Genomic DNA, 22,766 nt, shown 5'->3' with positions numbered 1-22,766 from the left:
GCGGCTCCGTTGACCGATCTGACTAAGGGTCGGAAATCGGTCATGGTGGAGTGGAATGCAGACGCTGAGAAGGCTTTTTTGGAGCTCAAGTCGGCGCTGTGCCAACACCCTGTCCTTGTAGCACCCAATTTTTCAAAAGAATTTATTGTCCAGACTGATGCTTCCGATGTAGGATTGGGAGCGGTGTTGTCACAGGTTATTCATGGCGAGGAACACCCGATAGTCTTCCTCAGCAGGAAGTTAACACCAGCGGAGAAAAACTATGCCATAATTGAACGAGAGTGTCTGGCCATTAAGTGGGCTCTGGAATCCCTCAGATATTACCTTTTGGGAAGGAAGTTTAGGTTGATTTCTGACCATGCCCCTTTAACATGGCTGAGACAGGGAAAAGGGACTAATGCCAGGGTTACCCGGTGGTTCCTGGCACTCCAGGAATTTAAATTTGTAGTGGAGCATAGGCCCGGGAGACTGCATCAAAATGCAGATGCCCTCTCCCGAGTCCATTGTTTGAGCTCCACTGTTGCCTCCACCTCCTTGGCGTTGGGGCACAGGGGGGGGGATATGTACAGGACGCCGTGGCTGGGTCCTGGAAGGACGCTATATTTCCCCTCTGTTTGGGTTGTGGTCTTTTTAAATGAATAAAATTGATTAACCCACCTGTTAAGGGAGTGCCTTTAAAAAACAAGACAGGAAGTGGTAGGTGGGTGTGGAGGAGTGGAGAACACATGGTGGATGGTGTTTGTTTGGGTTGCAGCAGCTGAAGTGGACAGCAGTGTCCTGTTTGGAAGGCTCCTGGCAGGGGAAGCTACCTGCCATCAAGATCAAGCTCTGTTTCTGATAAAGACTGCTGTTCTGGACTTTGCAAGTCGGTGAGACTACAAACCTTTTTCCTTTTGTTTTTGGCTGCCCTAAAGCGATTTAAGTTTAATAAACCCTTTGTTGTGTGCAAAGCCTGTGTCCTGCGATCTACCTGGTCCCCCGAACATTACACCTCATATTATATGGTTTTGGTAAATCTGATGGAAAAACTCAGCAGAAAAACTGATAGTGTGTATGGGGCTTTAGGCAAGTAAAGTATGCCTTACTTCATCAGGTAAGCACAGTAAAAAGCCTTGTAGGATTGATTAGGGGTCCAAGGGAGGGGGGCCTATTTGTATGGGGCTTAAGACTCCTTCCAGGTCCCTCACAACTGCTGTTCCTGGGTGCTGGGGACCATTGAGTGCTGCAAATACACCTAAGATCACAGGTTCCCCCTGCCATTCCTCTGAGGCGAAGAGAAAGTTCCCCTCTGTAGGTGGGGGTCTGAACAAGGTATCCACTTGTGAGGGATTACGCACACACTTATGTCTCCTAAAGTAAACTTTTTAATAATTGTTTGGAGTTGAAACAGTTCAGTACAGTTCTCAGTACTGTAAGATTAACAGAGGATGACAAGAGGGGTTGTGGTATTCTGTATAGGTTCTACAGCACCATACTGTGTCCATTACGCTGTCCCTAATCGGCAGGAACTTTTCCATGCACTAATCACTGTCCCTAACCAGCAGGTTCCTTTCCCCTACCTACAACAACATACATACTGTGCTTTTGTTTTTAAAGTAAAATGTGAAAAAAAAACGTATATGATAAATGATCAACTCATTTAACGTCATAAGTATTCAGTGAAAACCATAAAGTGAATTCAAACTCCATTCAGTGTGCCCTTTATATCTAAAAAAAATGACATAACTCTTGCAAGAGACTTGCCACACAAATTTGCTACAGATTGGAAAAGTGTCAACTAGAACTTGTGCTTCAAGTGCTCTGCCCTTTGCTTGCCTTTATCCGGCCTTAAGGACACTATTCCTCCCACTGACACCAACAAGGGGACTCCATTCCTTCCACTGGCACCAAGAGTGGGTAACCAGTCCTCTTACTGACAACAAGAATGGAGAATTTTTCTTTCCGCTGATTCCAGTGATGGGGCACTATTCCTTCCGCTGACATGAGCAATGAGGCATAATTCCACCCACCGATATATAAAAAATTAGGCACTATTCCTCCCACTAATACTAATGATGGGGCACTATTCCTCCCACTAATACTAATGATGGGATACCATTCCTCCTACTGATACTAATGATGGGGAGCTATTTCTCCCACAGATACCAATGATGGGGCACTAATCCTCCCACTGATACCAATCGGGCACTATTCCTCCCCCTGATACCAATGATGGGGCATTATTCCTTCCACTCACACCAACGATGGGGCACTATTCCTTCCACTGATACCAATGATGGGGCACGATTTCTTTCACTGATGCTAATGAGGGGGTATTATTCCTTCCACTGGCACCAAAAATATGGTACTATTTCTCCCACTAATACTAATGATGGGGCACTATTCCTCCTTCTACTGACTACAGGAACTATGTAATTTTTTAAATTCCTACTGATGCTGGGCATTTTCTACTGGCCACTACAGCCCCCCTAAAGTCTGAAGAACAGTAAATCGGCCCTTTGTTTTGAAATTTTAGAGACCAATACTAAAGGATATGGAAATTATGCTTTTAGATATAGGAAATGTGCATTTGCATCATGTAATATTTTTCATCTATCATGAGATGATGTATATTGCAGTATACAAGGTGGTCAATGATCTTACAGCAGACCCCTTTATGTGGATGCGATGTCAGATACCATGATCCATGAAGCATACCAGGCAGCACACCAGGAAGAACCAGCAGATGAACCAGCAGTTTGTAAAAACTAAGGTGGCAGCCACTGAGGGTGTGGTGATGCCATATGTAATGTGGGTGGGTGGGTGTAGCAAGATGTTTTGTGGTGGGGAGCCCCTTTCTCAAGCCAAGAGTCTTGAGAAAGGGGCTCCCCATTGTGAAAAATGTTGCCATGCCCACACACCTCACATATTACGTCATCATACCCCAGCAACCCCGTCATGGTTTTTACATACTGCTGGTTCATCTGCAGGTTCTTCCTGGTGTGCTCCCTGGTATACTTCCTGTATCGGACATCACATCTACCTAGAAGGGTCTGCTGTAACACCACTGACCACCACCTGGTATGCTGCCACCTACAGAAGACTTGACAAATGTACTTGCATAATCATATTACATATAAATGCAATATATAATCATTTTTATTATGTTTGCATGATTCCACAGTACAGATCCCAGATCTTTGACTATCATAAAATTCAGACCCCACATGGTTACACACAGTGCAGCTTGAAATACACAAATATAACTTTTTTTAACCTTGGGGATGGTGTAACCTCGGAACACGATAGTCTTAGCAGTTGCATGTGGTACACTCATGGGCAAGACATCTGTAATCCTTTGTGTTTCATGGATCACGGCATCTGTATATGGCATCTTGCTTCGATCCTCCACGTAGGGGCAGCGGTTGTGGCCAATCACACGGTCAATTTCTTCTTGCACTTTAGCTGAGTAAAAAGGATTCATTGTTTATTGCAAGCTTTTTTTTTAAAAATGTGTTCCTCACCCAAAACATGCAGCAATAGGCTGGTTTTATACAGTGTTAGACATTCCGACGGAAAATGTTCGATCGGACCATGTTGTTGGACAATCTGACTGTGTGTGGGCTTCATCTGACTTTTTCCGTCGGAATGTCCGACCAACAAAGTTTGAGAGCTGGATATAAAATTTTCCGACAACATGATCTGATCGGACTTCGCCCGATCGTTTGTAGAGAATTCCGATTGGACAAAGTGCCACGCATGCTCAGATCAAATTACGAGACCAAAGCTATTGGTTACTAGCCTGAACGTAGTCCCGTCGTAACGAACGAACATCACCACGTTACGAACGATCGGATTTTCTGACAACTTTGTCCGGCCGTGTGTATGCAACACCAGTTTCGGACAAAATCCATCGGAAAAAATCAGACAGATTTTGTGGTCAGAATATCCGACCGTGTGTACGGGGACTTACAGAGTTTCCTGGCGCATTAACAATATACAGTACTGTGCAAAAGTTTTAGGCAGGAGTGAAGAAATTCTGTAAAGTTAGAATGCTTTCAAAAACATATTTTAACTGCTTATTTTTTATAAATTTATCAAATGCAAAGTTAGTGAACAGAAGAAAAATCTAAATAAAATCAATATTTGGTGTGACTAGCATCAATTCTTATGCCGCTTACATACAACTGGACTTTCCGGCAGACTAGTTCCGGCGGTCTTCCCGACAGACTTTCAGCGGACTTCCGACGGACTTTCCGAACTTGCGTTCGACTCGAACATCAGGCTCATCAGGCTTATTCTTATTCTTCTGCTCAGTCCAGGGTTCTCCTATAGGAGAAACTCTTTATTCTCCATTCAGTCAGACTCTGTAGTCCAGGAATCATCCTACTTTCTGCTTTTGCATGAGAATTCTGGGTTTAATGATGACCTCCTTCAGGGCAGGGCAGTCCATTGTTGACTCTCGTAGGTTCCATGGGCGCATACAGTACCTGGTGCATTGGAAAGGGTACAGTCTGGAGGAACTCTCTTGGGTCTCATCCTCTGACATACATGCCCCTGTCCTCCTCCGTGATTTCCATAGACGTTTTCCCCTCCAGTCTGGTGGTCCTCCGAGGGGGAGGGGTCATTAAGGAGGGAGTACTGTTAGGACTTGGGCTCAGCCCTTCCTTCTCTGATCTGGCCGCTCAGCTGTCGGCTAATTGCCAGCGCCTATCTCTCCCCAGTGACTCACCTGTTGATGGTATTCTGCTCGTCAGTCCTACCTACTTAAGCCGTCCAGTCCAGATGATCTCTGCCTTCACCTTGGTCACATCTCTAGAGATGCTCTCCAGTGTTCCTGTGAAAGACTTGCTTGGTTGGCATTCCTTTTGGCTCCAGATCCTGCTTGCTGTTCTACAACTCCTTTCTCTGGCTCCCTGACGTTTTGGCTTGTCTGACTATCCTTTCCTGAACTCTGGCTATGTTTTGACTACGTTTACTTTTTTTATTATTATTAAACAAGTGTGATTTAACTGCACTTCTGTCTCAGTCTGATTCATGGTTTCTGACACTAGGAGATCGCAGCTGCATGCTGACGCCCCTGCATTAAACCCTGTCTATGGCTGAGCTTTCCTGGTCCCTATTTATCCCCTGTGATCGCACAGAGCCTCCCCTCCAACTTTTTGTGGACCCACCTGGTGACTTCTCTTGATCTCTCTTTGAGCTATATAGCTATATAAAAACTGGTGGTCCGTGGCAATCCCTTGAAGAGGCCTATGTTGGCGAAACATGTTACGATAAGAAATCAAGCACTTATCAGGTCCTGTACATGAATTCCAGTGATCAACAGTACTAATTATATTATGCTTTGCCATTAATTTTTATACTATGTCTTATTGAACCCTTTATTTTTTGTGTTTGTGTAAAAAAAAATATATTTTTATATAAACTTTGTATTTTTCTTTGATATAGGCACCGCTATAATCCCAATCATCCCACTGTTGTCTAGTTCAATATTTGTTTCATCAGACCAGAGAATTCTATTTCTCATGGTCTGAGAGTCCTTCAGGTGCCTTTTTGACAAACTCCAGGCGGGCTGTCATGTGCCTTTTATTGGGGAGTGGCTTCCATCTGACCACTCTACCATAAAGGCCTGATGGGTGCAGTGCTGCAGAGATGGTTGCTCTTCTGTAAAGTTCTCCTCTCTCCACAGGGTAATGCTGGAGCTCTGTCAGTGTGACCATCGGGCTCTTGGTCACCTTCCTGACTAAGGCCCTTCTCCCCTGTTTACTTGGCTGGGTGGCCCGCTCTAGGAAGAGTCCTGGTGGTTCCAAACTTCTTCCGTTTATGACTGTTGGAGGCCACCCTGCTCATTGGGACCTTCAATGCTGCATTTTTCTGTACCCTTCCCCAGATCTGTGCCTCGATACAATCCAGTCTCGGAGGTCTACAGACAATTCCTTGGACTTAATGGCTTGGTTTATGCTCTGGCATGCACTGTTAACTGTGAGACCTTATATAGACAGGTGTGTGCCTTTCCAAATCATGTCCAGTCAACTAAATTTACCACAGGTGGAAACATCTCAAGGATGATTAGTGGAAACATGATGCACCTGAGCTATATTTTAAGTGTCATTGCAAAGGCTGTAAATAATGATGTACATGTGATTTTTTTTAATACATTTGCAAAGATTTCAAACAAACTGCTTTCATGTTGTTATTATGGGGTATTTTCTGTAGAATTTTTAAGAAAATAATGAATTTAATCCATTTTGGAATAAGGCTGTAACATAACAAAATGCGGAAAAAGTGAAGCGCTGTGAATATTTTCCAGAAGCACTGTAAGTGTTGAATCCTAGTTAAGTGACTGAAACCTGGTTATTTGATTTTGGGTTTATACGTGTGACTGAACAAACATAAACCCATTATGCTGTAGCCTATTTTGTCAAATGTACCAAAAAAGTACCATTTCCATTAAAGCAGAAACAGGATTTTTCAAGAGAAAAAAAGTATTTGCTCACACTTACCTAAAATGTCTGGGTACTTTAGCAAAATCCGTAAGCCGAGTCTTATTGTCGTACTTGTTGTTTCTGTCCCAGCTAAGAAAATATTTATCACGGTGACAGATAGGTTTTGAAAGACAAACTCAGTGTTAGGGTTATCCTTCTCCTAAGAGCACAAAATAAATGATTTAAAAACTAGATATAGTTATACTCTTAACTTTCTGTGCAATGGCAAAAAAAACAAAATTTCTGCCTTAGGTTGGTGTGATTTGTGAAGCGAACAACAAATAGGACAAAATAACAGAAAAAGTCAATGTGCATAACTATTCACCTCCCCCTAAAGTCAATACTTTGTAGAGCCACCATTTGCAGCTATCAGAGCTCCAAGTCGCTTTGGATAAGTCTCTATGAGCTTACCACATCTTACCACTGGGATTTTTGCCCATTTCTCCTTGCAAAACTGCTCCAGCTCCTTCACGTCTGATGGTTTGCGCTTGTGAACAGCAATCTTTAAGTCTGACTACAGATTTTCTATTGGATTGAGGTCTGGGCTTTGACTAGGCCATTCCAACACATTTATATGTTTCCCCTTAAACCACTCAAGTGTTGATTTAGCAGTGTTTGGGGTCCTTGTCCTGCTGGAAGGTGAACCTCCATCCTAGCCTCAAATCACACACAGAGTGGTACAGGTTTTGCTCAAGAATATGCCTGTATTTAGCCCCATCCATCTTTCCCTCAACTCTGACCAGTTTCCCATTCCAGACTGCTGAAAACATCCCCACAGCATGATGCTGCCACCATCATGTTCCACTGTGGAGATTGTGTTCTTTGGGTGATGTGATGTGTTGGGTTTGCGCCAGACATAGCGTTTTCCTTTGATAGCCAAAAAGTTACATTTTAGTCTGATCAGACCAGAGCACCTTCCTCCATACATTTTGGGAGTCTCCCACATGCCTCTTTTCGCAAACTCAAAATGTGACATTTTGTTTTTTTGCTGAAAGTAATGGCTTTCTTCTGGCCACTCTGCCATAAAGCCCAACTATATGGAGCGTACGGCTTATTGTCATCCTATGTACATATACTCCAGTCTCTGCTGTGGAACGCTGAAGCTCCTCCAGGGTTACCTTAGGTCTCCGTGCTGCCTCTCTGATTAATGCCCTCCTTGCCCGGTCCATGAGTTTTAGTGTGCGGCAGTCTCTTGGCAAGTTTTCCTTTGTGCCATGTTCTTTCCATTTGGTTATGATAGATTTGATGGTGCTCTTAGGGATCATCAAAGATTTGGATATTAAGATGACCTCTGCCTTGCTCAAGAAGCTGAGGGTAAAGGTGATGGACTGACAAAGGATGTCTCCAGACCTAAACCCTGTTTAACATCTGTGGGGGCATCATAAACAGAAGGTGGAGGAGCGCAAGGCCTCTAACATCCACCAGCTCCATGATGTCATCATGGAGGAGTGGAAGAGGATTCCAGTGGCAACATGTGAAGCTCTGGTGAACTCCATGCCCAAGAGGGTTAAGGCAATACTGGAAAATAATGGTGGCGACACAAAATATTGACATTTTGGGCCCAATTTGGACATTTTCACTTAGGGGTGGACTCACTTTTGTTGCCAGCGGTTTAGACATTAATGGCTGTGTGTTGAGTTATTTTGAGGGACAGCAAATTTCCACTGTTATACAAGCTGTACACTCACTACTTTACATTGTAGCAAAGTGTAATTTCTTCAGTGTTGTCAGATGAAAAGATCTAACAAAATATTTACAAAAATGTGAGGGGTGTACTCACTTTTGTCAGATATATATATCTTTTTTACCCCGATATATGCTTTATTCCCTACATGTACTCTAGAAATCGACAGGTCCTTTACAAACTCAAAGTATTGTGACTGAACTCTTACTTGCCTGCTCCATTTTTATAAGGAAGCAATCTATGTAATCCCTGGGACAGTTTTGGTCCAGTGTCTTCTGATGCTCTTTAACTTTATCCATCACAAATTCATTCAGAGTGAAGAAATTTTGAATCACTTTATGATGTGGCCCCGGCAACTGGTGCATAATTTTTGGAAAACAATTCAGCAGCTATTTTTGGAAAGGGGAATAAAAAGCATATCAGATAAACTCAACAACTGCAATAATTACATTTAAGAAACAGTAACTTCTAATACTAATATCTACTACCCCTCCTGACAATGATGTGATCTGCTTACCTTTCTAGAAAGATGACATTGTCTTTGGCATTTTAAACAGGGTCATGATCCACTTCCTAGACTAAGATGTTGGCACAGAGATCACACAGTCATATGAATATCAGTGCTTATGTGTCATAAGTTGAGACATGGGCACTACTCCATTGAGAAGATGCTTCCTCTGCAAGTTGAATTTAAGAGGCAGCTGGTATTTTGTCAGGGACTTCCTTACAGGAATATTGGCAGGCTACCCCCCAGGTCAATCAATGGATACTGGCAGTTGCAGAGGTGGGTAGGTGCCAGATGACAAGGCTAGATGCACGAGAGAGACAAACCATCACAGATAGAGACACAGACCCATCGTATCTGAGTGGCTGCTCCTGCTGCAACTGGAATAGAAGAGGTAGCTGCTATTCCACCATGGGCCCACTCATGTGAAATTTAGTGTGGCTCAAGACTACACCCAGATCAATCAATAGATACTTGCAGTCACTGAAGAGGGTGTGTGTCAGGTTATGAGGAACTGGAGCGGGAGAGAAGCATCAGCACAGAGTAGCTGGGAGCATAGATTCAGGCTGATGGTGTAGCAGAGGCTGGAGGCTCCTGGGCAAACAAGGGTACAGGTGAAGCAAAGGTACCGACTGGGTTCAGCAGAAGTTGCGGGTGCAGAAGAAGAAAAGTAGAGGTTTAAAAGCAATTTCAGACTGGATGCAACGGAGACTACAGTTGCAGTGTAGGATGAGACTGTGGGTACAATAGAGACTGAGGTTGTGAAGGTTCAGACTACAGATGTGACAGAGAGTGCAGGTGCAGTACAGGCTGAGACTGAGTATAGTGGAGGCTAAAGCTATGGAGGTTCAGAGTGTGAATGCAGTGCAGACTGAGAGTGCAACAGAGACTGAGAATGTAGAAAGGGTTTAGTAGCATCTGACCAATGTGAATCTGGATTGGTTGGGAGTTCCAAAGGCTTCTTGAGATCAGCACCATTATGGGTCAGGGCAGAGATTACCAATAACAGTTTGTGAGCTCAAGGAATGATTGAGTTTCCTTTAGGCTGGCAGGACATGTCCAATTTGCAATGGCTGTCACCTTCCTTGGGTCCATATGGAGTTAGTCCTTGGAGACAATGTCCCCAATTAATGGCACTTCCTACTTCTCAAATATGCTTATTTTCCCATAGGTATTGTAATTGTTCGTGGAGGTCAGATAACTAGACAAGAATGACATTAAATACACCACACACACACACATAGAGAAGGGGTCTGATGGTGTTTAGGCCCTGGTAGTCTTAGTACTTAGTCTGGTAGCATTGGATCATTGGCACAGTCACAGGTTGTGCGAGAAATCAATATAGGAAAACGAAACATGTCAAATGGGAATGGCAAGGGAAATATGAAAAGTTAGGCTGCTATTACTGACCTTCTAAAAGCAGAACTGGAGCGGATGGTTGTGTGAGAGTCAAGCTCCGCATTCTGGGTCATATCCAGCGGCTCAAAGCAACTTCTCAACAGCAAATTTATTTCGGCTCTGGTGGGAGGCACTCAAGCTGGGAACCGAGCCACCATGTCAGGCAAACGTAAAGACCGAGAGAAGCCACAAAAATACGTATTTCTTCATCCTGGCCGCAGGCAGAGGAGGACAAGATGGTGATGGACAAGCATATGCAGAGCAATTGGAGGCAGCGGCGGTTCAGAGAAGAGGGAAGAGTGACAGCTCTCACACCACAGCCTTAAAGGCAGGTATGGATGGCATTACAACACCCATCAGCAGCCCTCTAAAACAAAAGAGGCATCTGCAGGAGTAAGGGGAACATAGAAAGGTCTCTGTACATGAAGGGGAGGAAATTGGGGAGTCAGCTGCACATGAGGCACACCTTACTGCTTTTCCCACAACTGGGCAACCTGTAATTGACAGAGGTGCCTTAAAACGTGACATGGCGTCATTTATGCGCTCAACCAATAAAAAGTTAGAGGCCATTGGTGACAGGATGGACTGTATGGAGAACAAGATGGGGGACTTTGGCACACAATAAACCTGTTGATTCCCACTTAGAGCTGGAGGAGGAGCTTTAATCCCTAAAGCTTAAAGCTGCGGACCTGGAGGACAGGTCTAGTTGAAATATTATTACATTTAGAGGGATCCCAGAATCCATTAAACCTCCTGACCTACGCTCTGTACCTGCAAAAGATTATGTTAGAGCTCATACCCTCTTTTTCTCTTAGTGATGTTCTTATTGACAGAGCACACCGACTACCTAAGCCGGCCCACCTACCAGAAAGAATACCAAGGGATGCGATGGCAAGGATTAATTTTTTTGCAGGTCAAAGACCAGCTTATGCGCTTCTCTCAGCAATGCCTGGCTCTACCAGAGCCTTACTCAGGAGTATCCCTCTATACTGACTTATCCCAGGCCACCATGTCAGCACACAATAACCTCATCCCTACTACTAAGATTGTGCTTAACCATAAGATCACCTATAGATGGGGTTTTCTGGCTAAAATTTTAATTGATTGGAATGGTGAATGCTTTACAGTGTCCTCCCTGGAAAAAGGGTTGGAACTGCTTCGCAGATGGGGTCTCCTACATGAGAATGGTGAGAAAAGATCTGACCCGCACCGCAACTCAAGGAGCTCTTCACACCATCAACAGTCACAGGACTGACACCTGTTCCATTTACCCACAGTTCTTTATTGGTGACACTCAACCTTTACTATTCAAAGAGCCTTAAGACTGGATTTAACTTCTGGATCTATTTGAGATATTTCCCAAAATACGGCAGACCACAAGTATTCCCCTGATGCCTTATTACAGGGCTTTCTTGTATTCTAACCACTTACTTGGTGGTTATCCATGCTAGCTTTCAGTTTATTTTGTTGGCTAACGGCTCCTCTAAAAGGAAATGTGTATTGATAGCAGTTAAGGATTCAATTGCCTTTAAACTGATTTATCTTTGCACTGACTAACAAGGTTGGTTTATTATCATTGTCGCTAAGTTCAAAAATGTTGTTCTTACATTAGTGAATATACCCAACAAAAAGCCTACACAATTCCTCCACAAGGTGCTTAAATTGGCTAGACAAAAGCAACATTATGCTGTGCAGTGATTTCAATATGGTTATTGACACAGCAAGAGTGCTGTGCAAGAGTTCTGGTGCTATGAGGAAACAGCAGGATCTGGGACCTCTCTGTATTAAGGGGGATCTCTACGATCTGTGGCGTTGCCTCCATACCACATAAAAAGATTTTATATTTTTTTTCATCTGTGCACAATAGCTATTCTAGAATAGATTTTTTTTCCTTACTGATAAATATTTCCTACAACTTAATTAGGCGACTATTAAAAACATTGCATGGTCTGACCACACCCCTGTAACCCTAGTGGTGGTAGCTTCACGATCAAGACGATCTGTCTCCCTTTGGCGAAACAATACTTTTCTTCTCTCTAATCCCCAGAACAAAAGGAAGATAGATGGAAAAATAAAGAATTTTCTTTTTCTTCAACAGTACACAGGACAGCCCTCAATGCTGTGGTGTGCTCACAAGGCATATGCTAAAGGCATATTGATACAACTAGTGGCTAGAGAGAAGGAAAAGAGAGCATAAACCATAGCCAAATTACTTAAAGAAATAGCAAGACTTGGAGTCCCAACACAAATTGGTTCACCTTGGTTTATTGGTGCCCCTCACATGGCTTAACACTTGTAGCGAGGAACTCAGCAAATCCTAATTTCAGATTATGACAGGTTCCGTAAACATCTGAAATGTTCCCATTATTCTCAGGGTAACAAGGCAGGTAAAGTCCTCGCCAACCAATTGAAACAGCATCAATGGCAACATAAACTTGCCTCCCTTAAACACTATAAGCAGAATACTGTTTATCATAACCCACAAGACAAAGCCTTTGCATTTGGCGAGTTTTACGCTTCCCTGTACAATCTTAGTAATGACCCTGAGACCCACTAACCGACAGACTTGGAAATAACAAACTTTCTCTCTTGCCTCAATCTTCCCTCAGTCAACTGGGAGACCCTTCATAAACAAAACAGGCCATTAGAGATAAATGAAATTACAGAGACAATTAAATCCCTACCTATGCAGAGACAATTAAATCCCTACCTATGCATAATTCTCCCGGGATGGATTTTTTTTCCGCTCAGTACTATAAATGCTTCTCGGAGATCTTAGTACCCTATCTTAGCCCTTGTACACACGGTTGGACATTCCGACGGAAAATGTCCGATCGGACCATGTTGTCGGATAATCCGACCGTCTGTGGGCTTCATCTGACTTTTTCCGTCGGAATGTCCGACCAACAAAGTTTAAGAGCTGGATATAAAAAATTTCCGACAACATGATCTGATCGGACTTTGTCCGATCGTTTGTAGAGAATTCCAATTGGACAAAGTGCCACGCATGCTCAGATCAAATTCCTAGACCAAAGCTATTAGCTACTAGCCTGAACGTAGTCCCGTTGTAACTAAATAACGTCATCACGTTTCGAACGATCGGATTTTCCGACAACTTTGTCCGACCGTGTGTATACAACACCAGTTTCGGACAAAATCCGTCTGAAAAAATCCGACGTATGTTGTTGTCGGAATGTCCGACCGTGTGTACAAGGGCTTAAAGATGTCTTTAATAAAACAGCAACATCTAGCTACCCCCCCCCCCCCCCCCAGATGCTGCAAGCTGTTATCGTAATGCTCCCAAAACCAGGGAAAGACCCATTCATTCCCCAAAATTTTCTACCATTTTTCTATTAAATTCTGACTTGAAAATATATGCAAACATTCTAGACAGTCGGCTACTTGATTTCGCCTCCTTATTGTTAGATATGGACCAAGTCGGATTCATAAAAGACCGCCAAGCCCCTGATGGCATGTGGAGAATGGTTGACCTTCGTTATGTGAAACTAAAATGTGAACCCTGTGTATTTTTAGCTTTAGAGGCTGAAAAAGCTTTTGACAGGATCCATTGGGGCTATTTAGCACAGACCTTAACAAAATTTGGCCTCTCAGGCTTAATTAAACCTGCAATAATGTCCCTTCATACAAAACCCTCAACTAGGGTATAAACTTCAGGGATGCTCTCCAAACAGTTCAGCTTAACAAATGGTACCTGGCAGGGGTGCCCCCTCTCCCCACTCATGTTCTCCTTGGCCATTGAACCCTTAGTGGGGTCTATTCGATCTAACTCTAGGCGTGTACTCATTTTTGTTGCCAGCGGTTTAGACATTAGTGTCTTTTCTTCAGTGTTGTCACATGAAAAGATATAGTAAAATATTTACAAAAATGTTAGGGGTGTACTCACTTTTGTGAGATACTATATGCATCATAATCCGATTACCCCGGACTACCCTACCATTCAAGGAATAGGAGCCTGGTCAGCATTAATTACCATAGATCTAGCCATCCTGATGAGTATTCTCGCACCATAGATTGCCATTAAAGGCTTATAAATATGTGATACCTGATTTATCTGTAAAATACTTGTCTACTAGAGGTATAAACGTTCTTATTGAAACTAGAGGTGCGCAGGAAGGCGTTATAGCAGTGTATAGAACACACCAGAACACACATTATCATAACACCAATCCCTTAGCAAAATAGAAGTCTCCCGAAAAATTTGGGACTTTATCATGAATAACAGCATTGTACACATTAGGGGCATCTCACTCTTCTTTAAGTCCTGTAATTATTACCCACTACTCAATAAGATTGCACCCATGGTAAAATGGGAGACAGATTTGAATCAAACATTTACATTGAAACAATGGCAATGTGCCATTGCGGCCAATAAGAGAGCATTTTCACGTATTGACCACTGGGACAACACCCAGAAGGTCATCCACAGATGGTATATGACCCCCATGAGATTGCATACATTTTACCCAAACGCTTCAGAACTATGAGGAAATGCCAGCAGAGGGGAAACTTATTACACACTCTTTGGAGCTGCCATAACCTTAACCAAAATCTGGAAAGAGATTTCCCAACTTAAATTGGAGATGTCAGGTACACACTTTTCCCTTACTCCTGTGCTGGCACTACTCAGCCTAGGTTCAGAAATGTTCCCTCCAACCGTTCGGACTGTAGTCCTACATATCCTGTTTGCAGCCTGCATAGCCATAGCGAAAGAGTAGAAATCCACAATTGCATCCACCGTGGAATCAGTAATTGCTAGAGTAAATACGCAATGCCACTTTGAGAAGCTGATTGCCTACAAAGACCATAAGGCACATATTTGCCATAAAAAATGGGACACATGGAAGAACTACTCTAAGGCCTCACCACACGTATAATTGAAAGTAACATTGGAATGTCAACATAACACTCCCACAGAATGTAATGTTGAACTGTTCGAATACTGCTCTTTCTTTTAATGATAGTGGCTTATCTCCCTTAAGGAAGGCTTTCCTTAAGGTCCTTGTTTGATATAGGGCAGGGCCTGGTCACAGCTTGAGCTCATCTGGGGTGTCAGGCTCTTTCCCCATATAGGGGGTCCTATAAAACCTCTATATCAAAATGTGTGTGTATTTTGTATTAATACTGCTGAAGAAATTGAAGCATGTCAGTTTTGTTTCATTGCATTATTGTTCTCTTCAGTTGATACAACAAATCTGTACAAATTGAGAATATGTTTTTCATATCTTTCATATTTTTCAATAAAAAACGATTGTTATAAAAAATATATATATTTTAATATTCAAAGCAAATTTACACATCCATCCATGTCTCCATGCTTTATTTTGCTGAGAAATCACTCTAAAGGAGAAGTACAGCCAATGTCACAGAGCCGATCCAGGCTCGGGCAAGATCGCGACAATGAAGGCAGGATCCGCCCACACGCATGCACCAGAACCTGGCTCAGCCTTTCAGCGAGCCGCTAAGAGGCTGAGCCAGCCACTTCCTAGCTCTCTGCTCAAGGAGTTGTGGAACTGAGCGATCGCCAGTGTTTGATTGCTCGGTTCTCAGTGTCAGAGGTATCAGGGGGCAGATGTGGCATCGGATCCCTCCTCCCCTCCTGGAGACTCCTGGGATGTATGACATTATTTGTCTATTCCTGGAAACCAGGAATATAATATACATTCCTATTGATTTACTAATATTTACTAATACTAGCAACATAAGGATTAAAAATAGTAAACATTTATGGGAGTGTTAAGTTTTGCTTTAGGAAAACACTAAGGCCGCGTACACACGGGCGGACTGTTCGCCCAACTTTGTTCGTCAAACAGTTTGACAAACAGTCCGCTCAAAATTAGCATGAGCGGACTTGACCACACACGACGAACGAACAGTCCGCTGAAAACTTGCGCGATGACGTGAACGGCACGTACGACGGGACGAGAGATTCGAAGTCCTATACACTGCAATGCAACCTTCGGCGTGTAAATCCTTTTTGAGCATGCGCGGAACTTAGTTTGACGAACAAGCCTACACATGAGCGGACTGTCCGCTCAAACCAAGTTTCAGCGGACAGTCTTACGGAAATTCCGAAAAACTTTGTTCGCCAGACTGTCCGCTGAAACTGTCCGCTGAAGCCCACACACGAGCGGACTGTCCGCTGAAACATTGTTCAGCGGACAAAGTTGGACGAACATTCCGCCCGTGTGTACGCGGCCTAAGAAAGAAGGGAGAGAGAAAAAAGGAAGAGAGGAAGGAGGGGTGGGGGAAGTCAGTAAATAGGATTGGCTATTTCAGAAATAAATTTAGGCTGCTGTTGCTGACCTTTAGAAAACACAATTTTTTTCTGACTATAGAAGAGGTATGAAGTATAAGTTAATGATTTTTAATAAAGAAATAGCCTTCATTAGAGAATATGTAAGCTGCCATTTCTGGCCTCCTTCAAAAATCCTTGTTCTTCTGGCTACCCTCATTACAGCTCCCCTTTAGGAAAAGATAAATTTTGCAAGTGAGCACAGAATAGTTGTTTTACCTGACCAACAAATGAGTTTCTTATTCTGAATGCATTTTTCAACATTGCAAAAAGACCAAGAAAGTTCTTGTCCTCATAATCAAAACGTTGACCAAAGATAATGGAACAGATCACATTTGATACTGCCAAGGTCACCAGGTATGTAGGGTCGAAGGGTGAACCTAGAGAAAAAAGAAATGCCTTCTGTGAATCAAGTAAACAATTATTCAACTGATTCATCAAAACTAGTGAAAAGAAATGAACGCAAAAGTGGAGGTGTTGTGCTGTCCATAGTGACCAATAATGATAAAGATGGCACTTGAATGGTCATCTCCTAACAGCCAGCATGTCAGTATTATTGTATGATTGGCTCAAAACCTTTTCATTTTGATTAATGCTCTAAAGCCTGAAGCCAAACAGTTCACAGAATATTCAGTAGAGCATTTCAAACCCACCTGCTTTTTTTCTAAACTCCTCTATAAGGCAGCGAGACTCCTCCTGGATCCGTTCTTCAACACTTCTCTTCCCCATCCCGAAGTTCCTTAGTGTAGTAAGAGAGAAGCGGCGCAGCTGTCTCCAGCGCTCCCCATTACTAAGCATCACCCCTGTTGACAAAAAATTTTTTTTATGAAAACAATTTTTTATAATTATTGTATACCTGTATGTAAAGCCAATTTTTTTTATCTCTAGTGGAGTAGGTAAGAACTAAATAAATAAAATAAACAGTGGGGTTTATTTACTAAACGCAAATCCACTTTGCACTACAAGTGCACTGCAAGTGCACTTGCAAAATTGTCCGCACTCGGCAGTCTGGCGGACAATCCAACCGTCTGTGTGCTAGTCTGCCGGACTTTTGAAATGAACGGACTTGCCCACACACGGAGAAAAGTCTGTTCATTTTGAACGCGGCTCCAGGTAGACGGGACTAGCGAAGGAGGTCAATGTCGCCGCCTCCATCGGCGAGATTGACACCTCGCTGGCCCCGTCACCTGGTATGGACTTAAAGGGGAAGCCCTACGCCGAAAAAACGGCACGGGGGTCCCCCCAAAGTCCATATCAGACCCTTATCCGAGCACGCAGCCCGGCCGGTCAGGAAAGGGGGTTGGGACGAGCGAGCGCCCCCCCCCTCCTGAGCTGTACCAGGCCCTGTGCCCTCAACATGGGGGGGGTGCTTTGGGGAAGGGGGGGCCCTGTGGCCCCCACACCCCAAAGCACCTTGTCCCCATGTTGATGAGGACAAGGGCGTCTTCCCGACAACCCTGGCCATTGGTTGTCGAGGTCTGCAGACGGGGGGCTTATTGGAATCCGGGAGCCCCCTTTAATAAGGGGGCCCCCAGATACAGGCCCCCCACCCTATGTAAATGAGTATTGGGGTACCATGTGCCCCTACCCATTCACCTGGTGAAAAAAAGTGTAAAGAAAAAAACACAACACATGTTTTTAAAATAATTTATTGCACAGCTCCGGTGGTCTTCCGTCTCGGGGGTCTTCTCGCTGGACTGCTCCGCTATCTTCTGCTAGCTCTTTTACTAGCGGAGGAGCCCGGCTTTCTTCTTCGTCGCCGCCGCCGTCCGGGGGTCTTCTTCTGACTTCGGGGGTCTTGTCCCCCTCTTTGGGGGGGTCTTGTCCCCCTCTTTGGGTCTTCTTGCCGGGCCTCTACTTTCTTCTTCCAGCTCTTTTACTAGAGGTGGCCTGGTCTTCTGTCACCACCGCCGCCTAATCTTCTTCTTCTTCGATTGCATTGTGCAGGCAATGCCCCGTTGAAACTTTTTCAATATATCATGAGTCAAATTTTACTGGTTATATATGGTTTGGCTCTTGGCCGAGAATGTTGAGTCATCTGCCAGTCTGTTCAATGGTACATAGATGATTACATTGTTTTGCATTCTACCTCATTGCATTTTACCTGAGATTTATTGCCTGATATGTTGACAATGCTTAACAGATTGTTTGATGGCTAATCTATGTAACTTCTTGTTACAAGAAGAGCAAAACGCAAAGCAGCAGGGAAAGATTGACCCTCCCTCCTAAAAAAGAAAATCTCAGTTACCCCCGAATTAAAAGTTGACTCAGGTCCAGTTAGAATAATTACTCAATTTGGAGCAGAATGGGAAGTAGTACGATCTATACTTCAGAAACACTGGGATATTCTCACAAACACACCGGGGTTAGCAAAAATCGTAGGCCCGAAACCCACAATGGTGGCCCGACGGGCAAGAAATCTGAGCGATCGATTGATTGCCTCAGAATACATCAGAAATACAGATGATTCTTGCCTATCCCACTTTCCACGTAGCAAGGGAATGTTCCCATGCGGACATTGTCAGGTTTGCCCATATGTACACCGAGCTACAGACTTTAGTGATTTACAGAACAACAAGAAATTTGAAATTGAAAGTCTTATTAATTGTGCTACAACTAGAGTAATCTATATGCTAACTTGTCCCTGTAATAAAATGTACATTGGGAAAACCAAACGACAATTTCAAATCCGCTTGGGGGAACATATGAGGGAAATATTTGAGAAAAATACAGACAAACCAGTTTCCGACACTTTGTCCGTGTACATCAAGGCAAACTGACGGGAATGCAGGTAAAAGGCATTTATGCTCTAAACATGTCCCCAAGAAGAGATGACTTTGATCAGATATTACAACAAAAGGAAAAGATGTGGATATTCCGTTTAGGCACACTTGCTCCACGAGGCTTGAATACGGAACTGAACTTACAACCTTTTCTACCTGCATAGATAATTGGTGGTAGGTAGGTTTCTTTGGACTGATTCCCCTCTGTTTACCATGATAATATGTGAACAGTTTTGGTGTAGGAAGTTATTTAATTTTTTTATGGCTGATGCCATGACACCACACCATATAAGAGTATGGAAACACTGGAAAATAATGTAGTAATAATAATATTTAAACTGGCCTGGAACATCTAAACTTGACTAGAATGAAAAAGAAAAGAAAGAAATAAAAAAACTCTTTAGCTAAATGAACAGGAGTACACTCAGGATACATTGATTTGTCTAAACATATTTTGGATATAAACTCTGTTTAGCAAACAAATAAAATGATAAAGGTGTCAACTGTCCCCGTTATGTTTAATCAGTTTACATGTCTGATTGTCCTCTGGAACTTTTGTCTTTGGTCTCCTGTCTTTGTTGTAGTTTGTTGTTTGTTTTTGGTTCTGGGTTACTTCTCCTCCTATTTCTTTATTCACCGATTTTTTGATTTAATTTCTGATTCTTGAGCTTTCAATCTTTAATTGTGGTCTGGAGGTCCACCATATGTGGATTCCCAGGCAAACCTGATTTATATTCCAGGATAGACCAATGAATGTGAGGCTGTGATATACTTATTGTATACTTTTCATAGTAAAGAAACATATATATGCGGCGCTACATGTTCACAGTAATTGGCAGCTTGAATATCCTTTATTTCCATTTACGATCTTACCATTTATTAGTTGATACTTTAAAAAGAAAATCTGTATAAAAGACATGTTTTATAAAGCAAAGAACGTCTTTGATGATTACACTGATGGGGACTACTCCTTTAGTTTATTTTCTAAAATGGGCAGCCGTGGGAAGCGAGCTGAATATAAAAAGGAGTGCCCGTGCATGCCCATTACGTCCAGACGAAGCTACACACTTGTTGTTGTGAAACGCGTTGACGTAATTTCTGCCTGGACGCCACGCTGTGGTGCAGCGATCAAGGATCCCCCATGAAGCCACAAGCCTATTGGTGAAGGCAGAGGAACGCATGAGGGGATACAGGAAGCAGCAGGGACTGTACTCACGGCTGACACTGGAATCAGATGGTGTTGACTGACAACAAGCAGAGGTACCTTTGTACTGTTGTATATACCACGGATGAGCCGAACGGATAAACCGAAGTAAAATACACTGAACAGTAGCCATATGAGTACCTATATCCCGATATGACCACATCATTATTAGTATGACCAAGTATTATTTCAATTTACAGTGACCATTGCACCTATTTGGATCATTCCACTATCCATACAGCACTGTGACAATAATCCATTGACTAGAAACTACTTCCATATTGAAGGAAAGATCAAAAACCGGATAAGAGACTAAGCCTCAGAATGCGTTAATACATTGTTTACATGACCTTGGCACTTTGGTGATGGTTTTTCTGACTATCCTCTAATTATTTAACCCTTTAACTGGCTCGAGCTACCGGGGGGGATACGGTTCTGGCCCCATACTGCCAATTAGATGCAATTGGTACCATCATAAGGCATTAATTTGGGACCAGTCCCGGATCCTACTGGTGTCCGGACGTATGTGTTATATGTTTGTGATATTCACTGTGTTATGTGTGATCTGTGTTCCTTCCATGTCAGTGTCTGTTGAGTTCAAACATTGACTTTTGAACAAACAACAGCTATACCAACTTTTTTAGGTGGCCCTTCCATATAAATTTTCTAGTGTGTTTTAGTGATATCTATTAGTACATTGTTGGTAATTGAATACGATTCATGTGTTTAGTACTTTATAATTAAATTTTCATATTTTATGTATTACTGGTGCCATGGTCCTCAATGAGCCTCACTTTTCTTTGGGTTACCTGTCTGTGGGTACCCGTGTTTATAGTTTATCCATATTCTACACCACAATAGAAATATGTGTATTCCAGAAAGTTTAACAATCAGCAGATAAATAATAGAAAAAGGAGTCCTGCGCAAATCGTGCCACTCATATAATATAATCAAAAAACTCACAATAGTAAATCGTGAAATAATCAACATATGAAAAAGAAGAAAAAAATGTCCATAAAAAAGCACACAAACGGGTGAAGATAAAATATGGAAAAAAGGGACCAATGATGCAAAGTCCACTAGTCCGGGCTCTCAGAACTCTCACCTTAAGATGGGATAAACAAGCAGATCAAAGATAACCCCAGAAATCTTTCATTTAATTCACTGTATTCAGCCACTAAGGAAATGCAGATGAGGGATGTAATAATAAACTTCCGCCACTAGAGGGCCAATCCCAGCATATAGGCTTTGCACTGTAGATCCTCCAATCTATTCCGTAGTGTATGGCTCAAAAAACAAGAGGGAGAGGGGAAGGAGAGAGAGAGAGAGGACTCCAATGGTGTAGTATTTGAGATAAGCAGATCGATTTATTAAAATAATATCCAAGACTCTCACATTTAAAACAAAGTAAATATCACAGTAAGGAAGATGGTTGTCTGGCGTCTTCCGCCAGTCTTACTCTACTTCCGGTTCGTCCTACGGCCACTCCCTACGCGTTACGTCATACCACGTGACTTCTTCATGGGGATCCCCCCGTAGGACAATCCAGAAGTAGAGTAAGACTGGCGGAAGACGCCAGACAACCATCTTCCTTACTGTGATGAACCGGAAGTAGAGTAAGACTGGCGGAAGATGCCAGACAACCATCTTCCTTACTGTGATATTTACTTTGTTTTAAATGTGAGAGTCTTGGATATTATTTTAATAAATCGATCTGCTTATCTCAAATACTACACCATTGGAGTCCTCTCTCTCTCTCTCCTTCCCCTCTCCCTCTTGTTTTTTGAGCCATACACTACGGAATAGATTGGAGGATCTACAGTGCAAAGCCTATATGCTGGGATTGGCCCTCTAGTGGTGGAAGTTTATTATTACATCCCTCATCTGCATTTCCTTAGTGGCTGAATACAGTGAATTAAATGAGAGATTTCTGGGGTTATCTTTGATCTGCTTGTTTATAACATCTTAAGGTGAGAGTTCTGAGAGCCCGGACTAGTGGAATTTGCATCATTGGTCCCTTTTTTCCATATTTTATCTTCACCCGTTTGTGTGCTTTTTTATGGACATTTTTTTCTTCTTTTTCATATGTTGATTATTTCACGATTTACTATTGTGAGTTTTTTGATTATATTATATGAGTGGCACGATTTGTGCAGGACTCCTTTTTCTATTATTTTCATTTGATAGTTTGTGTTCACTATTTTGTCTTGCTGCATTTTTTTGCACTATTGATTAGCACATGCACTTTATATCACTCAGTGGTTCACATGTCATTTATTTATTGATTTTATATTTTTATATATTTCTTTCCATTTATATATGAGTACTAGTTTAGATACTGATTCACTTTAGTCACTTTTTATCACCAATTTGCGCGAGGGCTTATTTTCTCTACAATCAGCAGATAAAGAT

The 22,766-nt window shown here is 42.6% G+C and overlaps 1 protein-coding gene across 1 annotated transcript in view; it reads right to left on the bottom strand.

The window, feature by feature from the left end:
* LOC143982765 (cytochrome P450 2C8-like) overlaps positions 1–22,766 on the bottom strand; it is a 62,551-nt gene that overhangs the window by 13,702 nt on the left and 26,083 nt on the right. Inside the window, exons 3-7 of the mRNA XM_077481760.1 lie at positions 17,021–17,170; positions 16,587–16,747; positions 8,364–8,540; positions 6,486–6,627; positions 3,257–3,444 (exon numbers count right to left, since the gene is read on the bottom strand). Coding sequence (XP_077337886.1) covers positions 3,257–3,444; positions 6,486–6,627; positions 8,364–8,540; positions 16,587–16,747; positions 17,021–17,170 — 818 coding nt within the window. The remainder of the gene's footprint in view (positions 1–3,256; positions 3,445–6,485; positions 6,628–8,363; positions 8,541–16,586; positions 16,748–17,020; positions 17,171–22,766) is intronic.

Source organism: Lithobates pipiens, unplaced genomic scaffold, assembly GCF_037356315.1.
Source record: "Lithobates pipiens isolate NorthernLeopardFrog02 unplaced genomic scaffold, aLitPip1_a1.2 Scaffold_1, whole genome shotgun sequence".
NCBI classification, from domain to species: Eukaryota; Metazoa; Chordata; class Amphibia; order Anura; family Ranidae; genus Lithobates; species Lithobates pipiens.
This window is presented reverse-complemented; position numbering and strand designations above follow the sequence as displayed.